This window comes from Prinia subflava, chromosome 19 (assembly GCF_021018805.1).
Source record: "Prinia subflava isolate CZ2003 ecotype Zambia chromosome 19, Cam_Psub_1.2, whole genome shotgun sequence".
Classification (NCBI taxonomy): Eukaryota; Metazoa; Chordata; class Aves; order Passeriformes; family Cisticolidae; genus Prinia; species Prinia subflava.
The window spans coordinates 2,711,783-2,729,890 of NC_086265.1; the positions used below are offsets into that span (position 1 = coordinate 2,711,783).

General features: G+C 51.0%; 2 protein-coding genes across 10 annotated transcripts in view; one reads left to right on the forward strand and one right to left on the reverse strand.

Moving 5' to 3' along the window:
- The first annotated feature begins 281 nt into the window (after nt 1-281).
- Nucleotides 282-8,815, forward strand: RNF34 (ring finger protein 34). Of its 6 annotated transcripts, none has more exons than XM_063415518.1 (7): nt 336-403; nt 2,510-2,585; nt 3,269-3,487; nt 4,813-5,156; nt 5,483-5,536; nt 5,783-5,984; nt 7,033-8,815. In XM_063415518.1, exons 1-7 carry the CDS (start codon nt 398-400, stop codon nt 7,218-7,220), a joined length of 1,089 nt encoding a protein of 362 aa, XP_063271588.1. In that variant the 5' UTR covers nt 336-397; the 3' UTR covers nt 7,221-8,815. The 6 variants fall into 6 exon arrangements, with proteins under 6 accessions (XP_063271590.1, XP_063271588.1, XP_063271591.1 ...); XM_063415521.1 differs by having other exon boundaries at nt 343-403; nt 4,767-5,156; XM_063415520.1 differs by lacking the exon at nt 2,510-2,585 and having other exon boundaries at nt 282-403; nt 4,767-5,156.
- Nucleotides 8,816-9,006: 191 nt separating this feature from the next.
- Nucleotides 9,007-18,108, reverse strand: part of KDM2B (lysine demethylase 2B) — a 104,001-nt gene continuing 94,899 nt past the window's right edge. For 3 of the 4 annotated variants that reach the window (XM_063415513.1, XM_063415515.1, XM_063415516.1), the window contains 7 exons: nt 16,803-16,890; nt 15,907-16,175; nt 13,534-14,210; nt 12,001-12,164; nt 11,437-11,598; nt 10,555-10,773; nt 9,007-10,264 (listed from right to left, as the gene is read on the reverse strand). In XM_063415513.1, the coding sequence (XP_063271583.1) occupies nt 10,083-10,264; nt 10,555-10,773; nt 11,437-11,598; nt 12,001-12,164; nt 13,534-14,210; nt 15,907-16,175; nt 16,803-16,890 (1,761 nt within the window). In that variant the 3' untranslated portion in view covers nt 9,007-10,082. The remainder of the gene's footprint in view (nt 10,265-10,554; nt 10,774-11,436; nt 11,599-12,000; nt 12,165-13,533; nt 14,211-15,906; nt 16,176-16,802; nt 16,891-18,108) is intronic. The other variant, XM_063415514.1, reaches the window with a different exon arrangement.

Genomic DNA, 18,108 nt, shown 5'->3' on the forward strand with positions numbered 1-18,108 from the left:
CAGGGGTGCCACCCTCGGTGCCCCATCGGTGCTCCATCGGTGCCCCATCGGTGCCACCACCAGTATCACCCTCGGTGCCCCATCGGTGACACCTTCGGTGCCCCATCGGTGACATCCTTGGTGCCCCATCGGTGCCACCACCAGTGCCACCCTCGGTGTCCCCCGCGTGTCCCGGCCCCGCTGGGGACATTTCCGCGCCCCCTCGGCCCCGCCGTGTCCTCTGCTCCCATTGGCCGCGCCCTCTCGCCGTCGGGGCGCGGCAGCCAATGGGTGCGCGGTGCGGCGGCGCGACAGCCAATAGCGTGCGGCGCGGCGGCAGGGCCCGCCCTCCGAGCGGCGGCCCGGCGGGGTCGGCGCGGGGCGGGGGCGACGCGGCGCTGGAGCGGCGGGAGCGGCCATGAAGGTGAGGAGGGGAGCGGGGAGGCTGAGGGGTTCGGCCGGCCGGGAGAGCGCTTCTCCCTCTGCGAGGAAGGAGGAAAGAGGAGGGGGCGAACCGGGGAGGATGACGGGGCCGGCAGCCCGGCGGGATATCCGGGCCGGGCTGCCCCTCCCTCAGGGCTCGCCTCAGGCCGCGGCCGCCGTCCCGCCCCGCTGTGAGGGGCTCCGGGCCGGCACCGCCGAGCCGAGGGGCCCGCGCTGAGTCACAGCCGGGCAGGGCCGGGCCCGTGAGGGGCGCACCGGGGGCCCGAGCCCCGGGCGTTCCCCTGAGGCGCCCGGGGCTGTTGTACCGTCCGAAAAAGCTCTGCTTGCTCCAAGGGTGGATGTAAAGAGGAAGTTTCAGTTAAAATGATTAAAAACAAACCCCTCCCGCCGCTCTACTGTCGTTCTGCGGCTTTGGTAGCACACCCAGCTTGTACAGGTGTGTCAGGAGCAGCAGGTGAAATCCTCGTCAGGTAACCAAACACCCTTAAAGCTAAAAACAACAGCAGAGAAGTTGGGACGCAGGATTTTGCTCGTTTGAGATGCACATAAGGTATGGAGAGGGAAGATACCGATGGAAGTGGAGACTGATGGCTTTGGTGCAAAAACTGGGAATGTTTGGATTAATTGTCAAGGGAGGGATTTTTTGTTTTAGCACGTTTAATTTGTGTGTTGTGTGGGTGCTTTTTAGCACGGTGCCGTTTCTTTTTCAGAGCAATAGGGAGAGTCGAGACACCGTAATTTAATTGTCAGTTAATGACCTGAGGGCACAGAGGGAACCCACAGGTGACGCAGGTTAAGGAGAAAATTACCGGCCCTGCCTTTCACCTGAGTGCCTGGCAGCAAGATAAAGAGATTTTCTGTTTGATACCAACAACTTCCCTGAGTCCAAATGGGGGACCAAAAAGTTCCTAAAAATACATGTTTGGTGTTGACTGTGATGTCTGAACAGTTGTTACAGGCTCTGGAATAAAATAAGTCTAAGAAGCAGGTGTTAAACTCTCAGGCCAGGGTTGTGGTATCAAATGTCTCATGTCCTTTCAGTCATTGTGTGCTGCTGCTGCTGTGACCCCCTGGACAGGCCACACTTGTGTGAAAAAGGAAGTTCAATTTTGACAGATCCTTTTGGTTCATTATTTTATTTTTCTTTTATTTATGTGTGGCTGCTTTGAAATATTTTTGATACATAATTAGCTCAGAATTTTGATACATAATTAGCTATTTGAAGACTAGGTGATGAGTGAGAGGCATGGTTGTGTTACAGCTTTCCCTTAAGATGAGAGGAAGTATTTTTCAAAAGTTCCAAGTTTTAAAACTCAGAGTTCTGCTGGGCTGTCACTGGTTTTCAGGACGTATTTCTGGAAAGTTAATTCCTCTTTCCTAATGAACCAGGATAATTATGTTTTAATTAATATTAATGCGTTTCCACAGTGCTTATAGTGGAGAAGTTTAGTTTGAGGCGGGGCTGGGTGAGCTGTGTGAGCTCCTGGAGGTCAGGGAGGGGCTGCTGGAGTTCATCCCCTGCAGGCAGCTGATGCAGAGCTGCTGTGCCTGGGCTGCTCAGGGCACGGGGGGTTCTTGTTTCACCGGGATGAATTCTGTGTTGAAATACCCATAATGATGAGAGGATTTAATTAGAATGTATATTTGATGTTGTAACCGAAGCTCTTGTTCTTACCTTTTGTGCTCTGTGGTTTGAAAGGAGACGTTCTGACCTGTCCACAGCTATTCTGGCATCAAGTTCCCACAGATGTAAGAGGATTGTGTTCAGTTCACGGCAAATGTGCAGCTTCATCTAGAAATTAGTGTAGTTTCTGCAGGAATTAAAGCAGCACGTCACAGGGCTGAAGTGCATGTTCTGCTTGGTTGGGGTTTTACAGCAAGAATCTCAAAAACAATTATTTTCTGTCTTGGTGCTTTGGAAAAAAAAAAGAGAGAGAAAAGATGCTGCCCTGGAATGAAAAAAATCCAGCTAGTTAAAGAAAAACGTATGAAAAAATAATTGTGTTTAAAGGAAGTTGTACCCCTCAGCTTCCTTTCAGGGAGAGCCTGGTATGGTTCTGTTTGCCCCTGGTGTTTTTTCTTGCAGGTCTCAGGGAGCTGCCTGACAGTGACTAAACCTGTGACCTGCCCAGCCTGGAGTCCAAATTCCACCTTTAAGTCGAGTATGAGCTTTTGATAGAGAATCCAGTGCTAAAGGCTTCCAGGGATAAAAAGCAGCACTTTGTTCATGTGTTCAGAACTCAAAACTGAAATACAATCAATAGAGAATAAGTTTATTTGGATTTATTTTAACTTTGGTTAGACATTTTGTAAGGCAACAAAACAAGGAGGTTCAGGGAGATCTTGAAAAATGTTCCCTTCTCAGCAAAACCAGGCTGTAATTATCTTCTAACGAAGGTTGGTTTTCAAGTTTGAAAACCAGGAATGTTATTTTAGAGAGAGTTTTGTTGTGAGTCATGCAAGAGCTGGATGAGTTGTGGAGCAGATCCTGCAGGGACAGTTCTGCATTAATCAGGAGTTGCTGTTTCTGCCTGTCACCATTCTGGGCTTTGCCCTTCACCTACAATGGGCTGTCAGTCACTCCTTCCTTGTTCCACTGTTGCATCACTCCTCAAATTCCTCTTTTTGTGGGGAATTCTCTAGAAGAGGAGCTGTGAGGGTGAGCTCCCTGTGCCTGCGTTCCCCCTTTGGGTTTCAGCTGGGGGTGAGCTGCTCTGTCACAGCCGTGAGCTCGCTGGGCTCCTGGGATGGTGACAGATGGAGTGAGGGAGCTCCTCAGCAGCAAGTCACGTCTGATGTGGGCTCTCAGAGTCTGATTCCCTGCTTTGCTCCGTGGTGTTTCCAGGCGGGAGCTACTTCCATGTGGGCCTCGTGCTGCGGGCTGCTGAACGAGGTGATGGGCACGGGCGCGGTGCGCGGGCAGCAGGGCGGCTTCGGCGGCGGCGCCGGCCCCTTCCGCTTCACACCCAGCACGGGCTTCTCCGCATACCCAGCCCCTGCTGCGGCCAGCACCAACATCGTCTGCAAGGCCTGCGGGCTCTCCTTCTCAGTCTTCAGGAAAAAAGTGAGTAAATGTCCCGTGGTGCTGTATTTTTACCCCTCTGAACTCATCTGTGCACACTCGGGGATGAGTGTGTGTTTCTCAGAAACCTGAGGCAGATATGGGTAGGGAGGGAGGACGTGCCTTATTCTGAGGTCACAGGAAATTACTGTCAGCCAGGATTAGAAGTTGGTCTGAGGTTCATTAGTCTGATGTTCATTAGTCAGTGACACGTTGGATCTGGGCTGGCCTGAAAAGTAATGGACTCTGATTTGTAAGATACATGTGCTGGCTGCAGAATCTTAAACAAATCTGGTTTTGAACTTGACACCAAACAGTGGTTGAGTACTGGAGTGAGCAGACTGGGTGATGGAAAAGTTAAAACTCACAATACAGCATTAGAGCTTCTTTCTGGAAGTTCTCACGCAGTTCTGGTTGTTTCTGACCAGCTTTAGTTCTTCTCAATGCTGTTGTGCTCCAACAGCCTCTTCCTTCTTTGGGAGGCAGGTTGGTGGGTTAATACAGATAAATAAAACTGAGATTGTTCATGTTTTATTATCTCTGTGTATCACAACTGTCCAGGATTGTTATTTTGTCCCCTCAGTACCTAATCCTCTGCAGCTCTTTCAGATAATCATGAAGCCTCTTCTCTCAGTTTGTCTTGTTTTCCCCTTCCAACATGTCCTGTTCACATGGCGAGGCTTCATTGAATAAGGTGTTGTGTAGGGACATTTCTGAAGCCAATCTTAGTTTACTACAATCCTGGAAACCTTGAGGAGTTTGGATTTGTTCACAGCAGCTGGAATGCTGACAGTCTTGTCTGTTCCAGCCTTTGTGTTCTGTGAGTCCTTGGAACAAACTCTCCTCAAAAGTGACATCTGGGCTTTTTGGGAGTATTTCCCTGCCATGTGATTCATCCCATGCAAGGCCTGCCTTGAGTTCTTTCAATCAGCTGAGGAAGCAGTAGGTTCTCCAAAGTTTGGGGTTATTCTGTTGTTTTACACACGTGAAAGGAGCAGTGACAGTATATTCAGAAGTATTTTAACAAACCATAAAGTTGGTTTTAGTTTTGTTTGTTGTCTGAACTACGACTTGAGTACTTTATTCATTTGTTTATTCATAATGTTGTTCACCAAAACCTCAAATCAGCTTTCAGTAGTGCCAAAAGTGTGAGGACTCTCCTGGAACACGTGCAGAACTGACAGGGCAGTTTTCTGCATTCAAATCCAGCCAGGAGGAGAGAGCAGGGCCTGGGTGTGTTTCCTGTGACCCACAGCTGAATTGTTCCCTCCTCTCCCCTCAGCACGTGTGCTGTGACTGCAAAAAAGATTTTTGCTCGGTTTGTTCAGTCCTCCAAGAGAACCTCCGGAGATGTTCCACCTGCCACCTGCTGCAAGAAACGGCCTTCCAGCGCCCTCAGCTCATGCGACTGAAGGTGAAGGACCTGCGGCAGTACCTGATCCTCAGGAACATCCCCACAGACACCTGCAGGGAGAAGGAGGACCTGGTGGAGCTGGTGCTGTGCCACCACGGCCTGGGCTCCCAGGGGGACACGGACGCTGGCAGCCTGCGCTCGTCGCGGTCGCAGGGCTCGGGCTTTTTCACCCACCCCTTCTCCACGTCTGCATCCCTGTCAAACCCAGGAGAGCTCGCCAGCAGAAGGGGAAGCACAGGCAGTGGAACACCCTCACGGGTACAGTCATTAACATCATTTATGCAACAGCATTGCTTTGGTTTATGTATTTTTAATAGTTACGTATCAATTAAAAATAAAACACCAATAGACACAGTTTGGAGGGGCAGGAAAAAGGCCTTTTGTACCCTCCACCTGAGAGCTGGAGATACCTAGCAAAGATTCCCAGTTCATGGCAGAAGTGACTTAAACCTGGAATGATTAGTAGCAGTTGGAACCTTGAAATGTCATTTCATTGTCACCTGTGATCACCTTGGTAGGAAGGAAAGTGTTTTATAAGGGAATAACATGGGGTCTTATCCTGATGAGTTTCATTTTGTACACAGGGACAAACAGAAACATCTGTAAATAATGAAGAAGAAGAAAGTGCAGAAGAACAGGTGAGATGTGAACTATTCAAAGAATAGATTTTTGGCATGTGACATCATAAAGTGTTTTGATCTTTGCCAACATTTGGCCTCGTGCTCTGGTTCTTCCAGAGTTGGCTGTGTCTAGCAATGAATGTCTGCACACACTGGCTTCAAAAAGAATTAAACTTTAGCCAAGCTGCTGCAGCTTCACGTGCTGCAGCTCTGGTGCTCTGAACTAAGCAGGGCAGCTGAGAGCACACAACTGATGTGTTTCAGACCCCAGGGCTGGCCAGGAAGAGAGCGAGGGCGTCCCTGTCCGACATCTCCAGCCTGGACGACATCGAGGGCTTGAGTGTTCGGCAGCTGAAGGAAATCCTCGCCTGCAATTTTGTCAACTACTCAGGATGCTGTGAAAAATGGGAACTTGTGGAAAAAGTGAGCAGACTGTACAAAGAAAACGAGGAGAACCACAAGACACGTAGGTTTATACTTTATTTCTGTTTTCTTAAGGCTACTGAGTTTCTGGTTTGGTTCTGCCAGTGGAAGATTTGGTATCTGAATTTGGTGTGCTCTGCTGGAACACCTGGACAATGTGTTTTAACAAAGCAGGGTGCCCCTAGAGTAGCTGAATGTGGCTGTAGGGATCAAACAAAGCTCTCCAGGACTGCGCTGGTTCTTTGAGATTTTCTTGCAAAGCTTGAAGAGCTCAGCCCTCACAGGGAAGGTAAAATTGCACAACCAAGAAAACTGGTTCCTCAGAGAACTGAAACTTGGCACCTCCACGTGCGTTGCTGGGTTTCACAGGGCATTAGGAAGAGCTGCTCTGTAGCTGTGCAGATCAGGGCACTTCAGGGCTCTCACTGCAGAATTAAAATCCACAGTGACAAAAGTCCAAGGGCTTTGGTCTCAGTCCACATTTTCATGAGGTGTTTTTTGTGGCTGCTGTTCTACCCTCTGCTCCACGCAGCAGTTGGAGTCTTTCACTTGTGTAGTTTGTTCTCAGACCAGTTCCTGCTCACACAAAACTTGGGGAAAACAACTTTAAACTTAAGCTTTATTTTTTTCACCATGATCTGATGGGATGTTCAGTTATTGATGGGGATGGTGACTATTTGCAATGGAACTTGACAGGTTTTGTTCACTTCTGCCACCTTTATGGCCTATTTAAGGCTTCCACTTGTTAGTCTGCTTTATTATTATTGTGTTTAATCTTCTGAGGAAAGTGTTCTGCCAAACAGTGAGCTCCAAGGTGGAAAACCAACATGCTCTGAATTTTAATCCAGCACATTATTTCACAGTCATTACATCCGGAATTGAAAATAGTTTGAGTTTAAAGAATGAAGCCAAGTATTGGCTGTTCACTTGAGGGGCTTTCTAGTTCTTCTTTGCTTACTTTTGGAGGAATATAGATTAATTCAGAGCTAGGGCTTAAAAGAGCTTATGAGAGGGGCTGGAGCATGGTGAGGCTGGCAGTGCCCTGGTTGTGCAGGGCCCGGAGCTGTGACCCCCTCTCTGTTGGTTTGCAGAGGGGGAGAGGCTGCAGCTACACGAGGACGACGACAACCTGTGCCGGATCTGCATGGACGCGGTGATCGACTGCGTGCTGCTGGAGTGCGGCCACATGGTCACCTGCACCAAGTGCGGCAAGAGGATGAGCGAGTGCCCCATCTGCCGCCAGTACGTCGTGCGGGCCGTGCACGTCTTCAAATCCTAACCCCGCCCTGCCCCAGTGCCCCGGGCGGGATTCCTGGGGGCGGGATTCCTGTGGGCAGCAGCGCCGGGCCCCGGCGCGCACGGCAGCCTCGTCGTTTTGCTTAAACTTGGCCTTTTCGACATCGACACGCAGAAGTTGGTGAAAGGTTTTTCAAGCAGCTCCTGCAGCGCAGGGCTGGGCAGGCTCAGGTGCTGCCCCACTGACCTTACAGCCCCACAGATTGTCGGAGTCAAACTGTTTACAGCAGTTCTTGCTCTCTTCTGAAGAATCTCACCTGTCTTTACGCAGCACTCGGCAAGTGGTCAGTTAACACCTCTGCTTGAGCCTGTTAGCCTGTGGTGTTCTCTAGTGCATTAGAAGCAATGAATATATCAGTTGATTATTCAGCTTTTCCCTAACGATAGAATGTATCTGTTCTGACCTGGCTGCGGCGCTGGTGTCAGACACAGCTTAGGAAGCACTGCCATGAACTGTTCCCGCACAGAAGCCCTTAAGCAATCTTGCTTTATGCTGATTGCTCCCTCTGAATGTCTGTCATGACACGTGTGCTGTCTTGGCTGTTCTCTGTCAGTGTACAAACACTCCATCACTTTGCAGGGCTCAGGAGCCACACTGGGCTCTGCCCGGTGGGCTCCAAAAACCGGTTACTGAGTGGTTTTTAGTTTAGGAATAAAGTATTTTTTTAAGAAGGGGTACTACAGTAAACCATGTTAGTGTGGTCCTCAATGCGCTCATGCCTGTTGTGACTGTTGATCTGTGCTGATTGTAGCCCGTGTGCCGACAGCCTGATGTTACTGTGAATCCCCTCAGGGCACCTCCCTGCTGCTGGCCTGGAATGTGCAGCCTCACCGACCTTACCTGGGGAGGCAGGAGCAGGGACAGCTTTTGTTTCAAACCTCCTCTTCACAGACTTTCACCCAAAGCCAAGGCACCCAAAGCGGCTCCCCACGGGGCTGCTGAGGGCCTGGTGTTGCTGCCAGCCCTTGGCCCAGGGTCAGGCTGAGCTTTGTGCCAGGAGCAGGAATTGCAAGGTCCCTGTAGGATCCTGTGAGCAATGGCCTGGGGAAGGGAGCAGCGAGAGGAGCTCGTGCTGAGGGTGAGAACAGGATCATCCCTGTGACCAAGCATGGCCAGAGCTGCGATTGGTGAAGTTCACCGTACAAAAGAGGTGAGGAAGGACCATGTGTGTCCAGTTATTCTTTAAGCAGAGTTGTTTAAAAAGGTACAGTTCCTCCTTTGATTTCCCATGTGGCAGCAAAGTTCCAGAGCCAAGGCTGTGCTTGGCCGAGGGTGTAGGACCTGAGAACTGGACCTGTGCTGCACTGGCACCTGCTCCTGTTTTTGTGAACTGTTAAACTGGCTTGGAAGAGAGAAAGCAGCTCCTCCTCACACAAAACACAGCTCCAAGCTCTACTGGGTATTTTTCAGAAGGGAGCAAACCTCTCAATGGCTTTATTTTTTAGAAGTAACTTTTTAATGGTACTTAATTCCTGGAGTCTGTCCAGAGGGGAGGCTAATGAAGACAGACATGCCCTCAGTGTTATTTCCATGCTGCTCATTAGCCACTCGAGCTTAATAAAGATGGTGATGGGCTCCCTCAGCCTCTGTGTCTTTCCTAACCCAGCCCTGGCAGTGCTGGGGTTTGATGTGTCAGTGTTGGAGCCTGAGCTGGGCAGATCCCTGCTGGAGGAACGGAGCTGTGGATGGAACAACAGCCCTGGAACAGGCTCAGAGCCCCTGCAGCCCCTCCCGCCCTGCCCCGACAGAAACGCGCAGAGCCAGCGCCTGTTTTTGTACAATTGTTTATACAAATTCAACAAAGGTAAAACTGCATCAGGAAGGTCTACGAAAACAACACCATACAACAATGGCACTTATGAATGCAGAATTTTACAATCAGGAAATAACCATGTTATAAACCTTAAATGAGAACTCAACTCACACTTCAAAGAAAGAGAGACTACGTTTGACCATTTATTCTACTGCTGGACTCACTGTATAAATTAATTTTATATTGAGTACAAGAGCTCATGCTACAGAGTGAAACCCTCCTATGTGCAAAAGCTGAAATTGGAATTTTTTTAAAATTTTGAGAAAAAGGTGATTTCTATACAGATAAAAGTGTTTTACTTCAACTATAATTTACACCTTATTTCCACAACATGCTTATGTCACTTCTGAAGTATACAAAGCAGGATATAAACTTCCATTAAAACATGCTTTAAGTTGAAAGTATGAACCTACTTTTCCTGACCTGGGCACGTTTGTAGATAGATACTGCCTACGAAGTATAGGTTAAGTTCTCGCCTACCATAAGTAAAGATAAAAATTGGCAATCAAAACCGAAACACTGGTAATGCATTCAAACATTGCATAAATAATTTTTAAACAATTTTTGTACAAAAATAGTTCTGCATAATGTAAGATGTAACAAAACAAAACGTGTTAAGAAGGCAGAAATGCAGTGCGTGGTCCACTTAAATGACACCAACTTTTTTTTTTCTTGTTTTAAGAAATGAAAAGCAGAAATCAAATTTACACTACCAAGCACATGCCGTGGTACTTTAAATAACAGTATTTCTTGGAGCTCAGTCCTCTTCCAGGGTGTGAACAATTATCATCGGTAACAGTCGCCTTATGAATTTGCATAAGAGCCAGTGCAGGACATCCCAGGTGGACTGAATTAGTGGCACAAGTTGAAATTCTCAACATGGGTAGTTTCACGTTGTTCTCTCCTCAACAAGAGTTGTAAAATCCAATCGCGGCATTTTCTGATATTCCAAGTTCCCAATTGAAAATAAAATCCCTACGTGTTCTTAGTCCCTTCCCCCCCTCGCCCCAGTATTTACACGAGTCCTTTAACTAACTCAGTTTTTGCAGAAGTTTTTCTTCCACCTGCCCGAACTGGACACTTACGGACATCTCCGCTATGAACTGCTCACAGCCCTCCTTCGTCACTTGCTTGCAGTACCTCAGGTCGATCTGGCAGATGTTCCCACAACGTTTGAAGTAAGACAGGCACTGGTCAGTGACCTTATTGCAGTCTGGGGAGAGCAGAGGGAGGAACTGAGCACTGACACTTTCTCCAGCAGAGGAATCCCCGCCAGCCCCAGCCCCATCCCCAGGTGTTGTGTAACCCGCGGGATCCAGCCAGGCAGCCCCGATGTGCAGGCTGCACAATCCCCCGGGAGGATGAGCGGGGATACAGCAGCTCCTGGCAGCTGCGGGGCCATTGCCACCCACAGCACGTGCAGCTGCTGCCAGGCAGTCACAGCAGGGCAGCGCTGTCAAACCCCTCACAGCTCCATGCCCTGGCAGTGCCCACATCCCTTACCTGATAAGTTGATTTCCGTGAGCGAGTCCCGCGTGGTGGTCCCGACGGCGGTCAGCAGGTTGATAGACTGATCTGTCACGTGGTTACAGTAACTGAGGTTGAGTTTGGACAGCAGGGGCATGTGCCTGATGATGAGCCGCAGCGACGCGTCCGTGATGTCCAGCCCCGCCAGGCGCAGCTCCACGATGTTCCGCAGCTTGCTCCGGTTGTCGATCTGACCTGCAAAGGAGGCAGCGCGTCACTGCCACGGCCCCGCCCGCTGCCAACGCCTGCAGGCCCCTGTGGATGCACCGGGACACCAACACCGCTGCCGTGGGTCAGCCTCAGACCTTCTGCCTGTCTGCAGCTTTGGAGGGAACATCGGCAGGAACGCTCGTCTATCTTTGGAACAGGCATGTGGACAAAGCCACCTCCTGACTTCAAAACAAAAGGGATGAAAGTAACTGCAGGGGCCCAGCGGAATTACGAGTCGGGAATAAGCAGTAGGCTGTGCAGTGCATGCCAGAAAGCAGATCTGATTTGCTCAAAATTTCACCTGAGCTGAAATCCGGGAGAATGTGGCATGACCCACAGAACTGCTCCTTCCCTGAACTGGAAGAAAGTGTTTCCATACTCTCTAAAGTACACCCATTGCAGCCTGAAGAGAAGAAAGTCAGACAGAAAACCAGCACAGTGGCTCAGATGTTGGTTCAGCAGCCAGAGAACCTCCCTGTCACCCCTGGGCCCCAGCCAGGAGTGTTGCAAGTCACTGCCTCGAGCTCCCCGAGGGGCAGCACAGCCCCAGCCCCGCCGGGCTTGGCTCCGGGGGCTCCTGCCCGTTTGCTCCAAGGGGGACTAAGCACAGAAGAGGCCCCGGGGGCTCCCGGGCTCCTCCCGCCTTACCTGGCCGGTTGTCCGTGGGCGGGGACAGGAGGTCTCTCATTTGTGCGTCTTTCAGCCCTTCCGCCCACTGCACGTCCAGAGTTCGCAGCAAGGGACAGCTGGAGCTGCAAAGTGCCGACACTGCTATCCATGAGCACCCTGATAACAGCAGGTCCCGCAGACCTGCAGATACAGAACAGGTTGGAGCTCCGAGACCTTCCCAGGCAATCCCCGTGACCTGCACTGCGCCCCCAGGCTGCTCTGACCACGGGCCCTCCCTGTGTCCCACCACCTGGAACTCCACTCCTTCCCCCAGCCCTTTCCACAGCTGAGGAATTTCATTTACATCTCATTACTGGGTGAGACCTGCCTCAAATTATTTTAACTGAACATGTCAAGTAGTAACAAAAAATAGTTTTGGTTCATTTTAACCTGCTAATGCTTCATTTTTACACATCTCCAGCCCCCCTGGTAGAGTCTTCTCCTCTTCTAGGCCACCCCAGTCCCCAGAGGTTGCAGTTTAGATACAGACTGGTTTGTTATACAGACTGGTTTGTGATTTGGTGATGAAAACACATCTCTTACCTGGCAGTCTGTTGATAAGCCAACTCAGCTGCTTTTTAGATATATTTGTCCAGCTAAGATCAAGGGTTACAGGCTGTCTCCTAATAATGCCACTAAGCATAAGTGGAGTGATGGATTTACAATGGTTTAAATCTATTTTGGTCCATAATCTTTTGTCACAGCACCTACCCAAAAAGAAAAAAAGCCAACAACACTTAATTTGGCACTTGTTTGGATTCTGGTAAGGCTTTAAAAGATGTCATTAAACAGTAGGAAAAACTACAGCATTTAACTGAAAATTGCAAAAATAAGGCCAAGTATTGCAAAGATAAACACAACCTCACACAACGTTACGTAAGTTTCAAGTTTCTCCATCAAATATATCCTGCAATAAAGCATGGAATTATTTCCACAGAATTACAAGTGTCAACAACTTTGGATCCCATTTGATGTCATCCTAGCACTTACTAAAATCCATTTTATAGCCTGCAGACAACTCATCACTCCTTCCTTACATTTTGACTATGAAGTCTGATTTAAGTAATATCCCCATTTCCTCTGTGTTTTCCTTCGTTAAACCCAGTGGATTTGGGAAAACAGCTCCTCCCTCTCCCGTTTTGTGTTATCCCTGTGGATTATGTGTCTTTTTGCTGTTTATGGTTCTCTAAGGGCAACAACACCAAGCCCTGATGAGTGTGCAGGAGTCAGCATTTTCATTTTTTATTAGCAAATTCTGTATTTAAGTAGAAAATGCATTTAGCAGGTTTCAGTGACACCAGGCAGCCCACGGAGGAGACACTCCACACACATCACCTCGCACTCAATTAGCAGCCTCGCTACTTTGTGCATGATTTGTCAGCAGGCTGTGCTGGAAAGGAGCCTGTTCCGTCTGTCTGTCTGTCCTTGTGCACAGCACGAGCCCGGGACAGGAGTCACCAGGGCCACAAGGCTTCACTGAGGGGTCACTGAAACCTGTAAATCTGCACTGAAGCTGCTGCTGTGCAGCCACAGCTGTGTCAGGGCCACACGAGCACAGGGGACACGCTGTGAGCAAACAGCAGCAACAGAGGATTCCTCCAGAACGTGCTCTGCTGGCACAGGAACGGGGAAGGGGCTGCCTGTGCACGTCCCCTGCACAGGGACAATCAGCACAGCCCCTGTGAGGAGCACACGGGGGATGCTCCCTGTCTCAGCAGGTATTTAAAGCTGCACAAATGCTGGCAGGCAGGGAGTCCTGGGGCAGAACGACACCAGGACTGAGGCAGCCTGGCTGTTCCAGCAGCAGGAACACGGCGGGGTCTGACTCCAGCACAGGCTGCTGCCAGCCCGGCAGGCTGACGCCGAGGCTGACACACACAGCTCCACCAGAAATGCTGGGAACTGCTGTTTCTGAGAAAGCAACGGGAGAGCCGCCACTGCTGCTGGTCACCCTTTCTGCCTGGATCACCAGAGCCCCAGGGACAGCCCTCACCCCTCTCCTGCAGACACCGGTGCCTCCATCCCCGCTGCCCTTCCACGCCCATCCCGCCAGGCCTGGTGTCCCGCCCTCCTTACCATCTGTTCCAGGTCTTGCACACTCTCATACAGATGCACAAGTCTCTATGACTGAGGTAGCTAAAGACAGCCATCCACACTTCCCTCTGCATCACGTGGGCTGCCCCGTCATCCAGGGGCAGCGAGTCCGGAGGGGGGCTGATGGGAGGTGGCCGGATGACGTGCCGCTCCATCTGGATGCACTTGGGGGGCGACAGCGAGGGCGGGGGCCGGGCGATTCCCCGGGGGGTGCTGCGCAGGCTGGGCATGAGCTGGTGGTGCCTCAGCTCCCGGGGAGTCCCGTTCAACCCTTTGCTGAACCTATGGAGTCTCTCGCTGTTGTTCAACGCGCGCTTGGGTTCCTCGTTCTCGCTCTCCGGCTCAGATTTGATGGGTTGGTGGTTCTCATTGGCAAGGCTGTTCTCGGTTTTTTGGATCTCCTGGTTAAGCTCTTTGCTGAGCTCCTTGCTCAGTTCCTTATTGGGAAGCCGCCTTTTCCTCCTCATCTTGAACTTCTTCTTGTCCCTGGGCTCGGCGCCCTCCGTGCTGGGCCCTGCTGTGGGCGAGCTGGACCGAGACTGGTCACTATCCTTGGACCTGGGGGGAGCTTCCGGCAGCTCATCCTCGGGCTCCTGCTTGAGGCGCCGCAGGGGTTTGATCATGGCAGTTCTGTCATCCGGGGCCTTCCACGACCGCCGCTGCAAGGACAGACACGGGCTGACTGTGGGAGCCCAGCAGCGCTTCCAGCAGCGCTTCCCACGCGGGTGCTCCACACAGGAGCCCTGCCCGGGCCCTGCCAGCGCCGGGCCCCACCCAGCCCGGCCACCAGCCCGGCCACCAGCCCCGGCACCAGCCCGGCCACCAGCCCGGCCACCAGGGCACAGCCAGCAGCCAAAGGTACCGAGTCCAAGAGCCAGCAGGGATGAGCAGTCCAGCCACTGGCTCACTGGACTGCAGCAGTGATAAATGTACTGATTCACTGGGCACATTCCTGCACACTCCAGGGCCTTGCCCATCTCTGAGTGGATCATTTACATGCAGAAAATCAGCAGCACACCATGGACAGCTTTGGCCCCAGGGGCTGCAAGAACCCAGGCTCCGGCCACATCCACTGGGCACCCACAGCAAACACTGCCCCAGTGCCTTCATGCCATGGCCAGAAGAGTCGTTCCCTAAACCTCTGGAATTGCAGCTGCCATCCCGGCTGCAGGATACCCACAGCCTCCTTTAGATGCTCCTTTACACCCAGCCAAACCCTGGCCATCCCCTCCAGAACAGGGAATGTGACACCCCAGGACTGCGCCCTCCTCCTGCCCCAGTCCCTGCTCTGTGCTCGCTCCCCCGCACCCACCCAGCTCTGAGAGACACAAACCAAGGCCCGAGAAGGCTTCAAGCCTGCTGTGATCACCATGAGCAAGAAAGAAGTCACCAGATGTTAAAATGAAATAGCTCCAGTAAGGAGATCTGGACTGGCAAGGAGAGGGAACTGCTGTGAGCACTCCTGTTGTGTCACAGGGCCCGTTCCTTTGCTTTCCCAATGATCTGATTGGATCAGGGCAGGGGCTGTGTTCCCAAGTTTCAGCCCGCGGCACACGGTGGAGAAAGTTGATCACCCTGCCTTTAAATTAGCATATTATAAAGGGAGAAGTCACACTAAGTTAATGACAGGTTAGAATAAAAGCATCACTACACCAGCCCAGTGCAGCTCCCAGCAGCCCTCACACAGGGCACTGGTGGCTGCACTGGAATCCTGTGATCATGCCAGGCCAGCAGTGGGCCAGGACACCCCTGGCTCCTTGGGGGGAGCAGGGACTCCAGGATGTGCTGTGGCACAGGGGCAATGTTCAACCACACAGGGAGGGCCAAACATCAGTATTGGAACAGACTTCTATTCCCTGGGTCATCAAACACAACTGGCTGCTGTATTTTAATACTGTAATATGGGACACCAGAAAAGAAAATATAAACCCAGATGGTGCAGTTAAACTATCCTGCTCTCTGCAGGAGCCCCAAGCTGTCCTTTCCAGAGGCTTCCCAGGGTGGCACAGCCCCAAATCAGCCCCAAAACAGCTGCCAGGCGCCACCACGTGGAGAGACATGAAAAGGCCTCCATGAAAAATTCATTTTCACCTTATTCCTACTCTGAGCACCTTGTAAAGACTTTTCAGTTAGAGTGGGTTTTCCAGTACCTTGAATAAAACAACAGCCACAGCCCAGTGCTTTCAGCCTCTGAACATCAACCTGCGTGGCCCTGTTGGAGCCACTGTCCTGTCAGACCAGCAGCTTTTACCAGAACGTGAAACATCGCAGTTCCTCTGGGAACAGCGGGGATTTGGGGCTGAGCTGTGAGCCAGGAGAGCAGAGAGCCCAGCCCAGGCAGGGGTTGTGCCTTACCCGCTTCCTCATGGTGGGTTCCTGGGATTTCTCGAATTTCCGCTTCCTCCACAGATGCACCTCCTCAGACTTTCTCCTCAGGATGGAGTCCACCGGAGCCTTTTTGGAATGTTCCTCCGATTTCCGCCTGGGGGTCTCCTCGCAGTCCCCTTTCCGTTTGGCAGCATCTGGCACTTCCTTGTTGTCTCTGTTGATTTTCTGCTCCTTCAGCAGCGAGCCCGGGAGATTTGACGCGTATTTAAATCCTGGTCCGCGCTTTTGCTTGTAAGCCAGAGAGACACAAAACACAAACCAACTTTATACCTTGTGCATCTCCCAGCTCTTCACGTTGCCACCAGCACCCCAACGCTGGTGAGTTGGTCACTTTTTAACTCATAAAATGATTAGCAAGGAGTTAAAAGGTTTTAATTTTCCTGAGGTTGTTTTTCTAACTACACACTTGCAAGTGTCTGTCTGGCTCTGCAAAGAAATAATGTTTCACTAATTCCAAGAGGCACTCCAGGTTTTGCATAATTGCTTGTGAATTTTTAATTTCAGGAATTTTCATTGTCAGAATTAACGTGCAGCAGAGCACAGAACTAACCTAAATATTCCCCGGGTGCTGGATGAAGTGTTGGTACAACTATACAAAAATTATTGAAGAACAGAAGGCTGTGAGCTTGTCTCCTTCAGCTCACAGAACCACCATGAAATGAACCACACAACCCTGGAATGGTTTGGGTTGGTGGGGACCCTAAAGATCACCTCATTCCAACCCCCCCACAGGTAATTAGAAACAAAACCTGCATTGAGCACAAACCCAAAAGCTGGTATTGGGCTAAAGTCTATCTACAAGCCAGAGGGAATGCTTCAGATTTTGTATCTTATTCCAACACCACTTATTCCCATTAAACTCACTTTTCCAGTTTTCCCTGCGTGGTTGCACTTTGGACACTCCCAGCAGTTGGGCAGCTCGTCGTTCACCACACCATCCGATTCCTTCACCTGCGGAGACACAACATCCACAATGTGCTGCAGGGAGGGGATGAGCACTGCAGGGCAGCTCCTTGATCACTCCAAGGCAGCTCCTTGATCACTCCAAGGCAGCTCCTTGATCACTCCAAGGCAGCTCCTTGATCACTCCAAGGCAGCTCCTCGCTCTCTGGGACGCACTGCAGCCTCCCACCCTGCTTGCTGAGGAACCCTTGGGTGCTGCACAGGCACCCCTCAGGAGGAAGGGATGCTGGCTGAACACATCTGACAAAGGGCTCAGCTCTGGGCTTTCCATAAGGCCAGTGACAATCCCAATTCACACTCTCTGCTCTTGGAACAACAGAAAACACCTCGAGGGCCCAAGCAACCCCCAGACCCAGGGCTCCACTGCACCATGTCCAAACGTCCTCCCACACCTCAGGTTTGCAATCTCAGTCCTGTGGCCCCCCTGGAGAGGAGCCTGATCCCTCCACAGGCAGGGTTCTCACATACATTAATCCCAAGGGCATTTTTAGCAGCACAGCACCCTGCACTGTAATCAAGTGTTCCTTAAAATACTTTTCTTTCAGGATCAGAACTCGCAGTCCCAGGCTGCAGCCCTTCAGCCCATGTGCCAGGGGATGGTGGCTGCCAAGGCAGCTCGGCACAGGCAGGGTCCTGTTTGCTCACAGGGCTGCACACAGAGCCCCTTCCAGGGCTCCTCACAGCCCAGAGCCTCAGTCAGGGCAAGGGGGGAAAGGCTGGTGACTTCACTGCCTCCAACGCTGACATTTTGCTTTCTGAAAGAAACTTATGCCCAGTGTTGTTACACTCCAGCAAAAGCACGATCCTGCCCTACACAGCTGGAATGCTCCTCATTTCTGGATTTTCACACAGGAGCCTGGAGTGCTTTCCAAACAGGCATTTCAGAAAAGACAAGACATTTCTGTGAATGAAAAGCAGAGCTAAGATACCCCCTCCACACAAACAGACTCACTGATGGCACATTCCCACTCAAGGCTTTCATTACATATTCACAAACAAAAACCTTGGAGAAAAAAAGAAGAAAAATATTGATTTATTACTATTGTAGACAACAAAAACATGCTGCTGTCCAGACTAACAGCTGGGCACTGGCAGCAGCAGTGTGGCTGCAGGAGACAGGAACAAGCACGGGCAGGGATCTGCAGATTTTTCATGTTTCTGAAACATTTCCTCCTCTCCTCCCAGCACAGGGAAAAGGCAGTGGCT

Coding starts and splice junctions, on each gene's coding strand:
- RNF34 (XM_063415518.1), top strand. Junction 2,586..3,268: donor AAATTCCACCTTTAAGTCGA/GTATGAGCTTTT, acceptor TGGTGTTTCCAG/GCGGGAGCTACTTCCATGTG. Junction 5,985..7,032: donor CGAGGAGAACCACAAGACAC/GTAGGTTTATAC, acceptor GTTGGTTTGCAG/AGGGGGAGAGGCTGCAGCTA.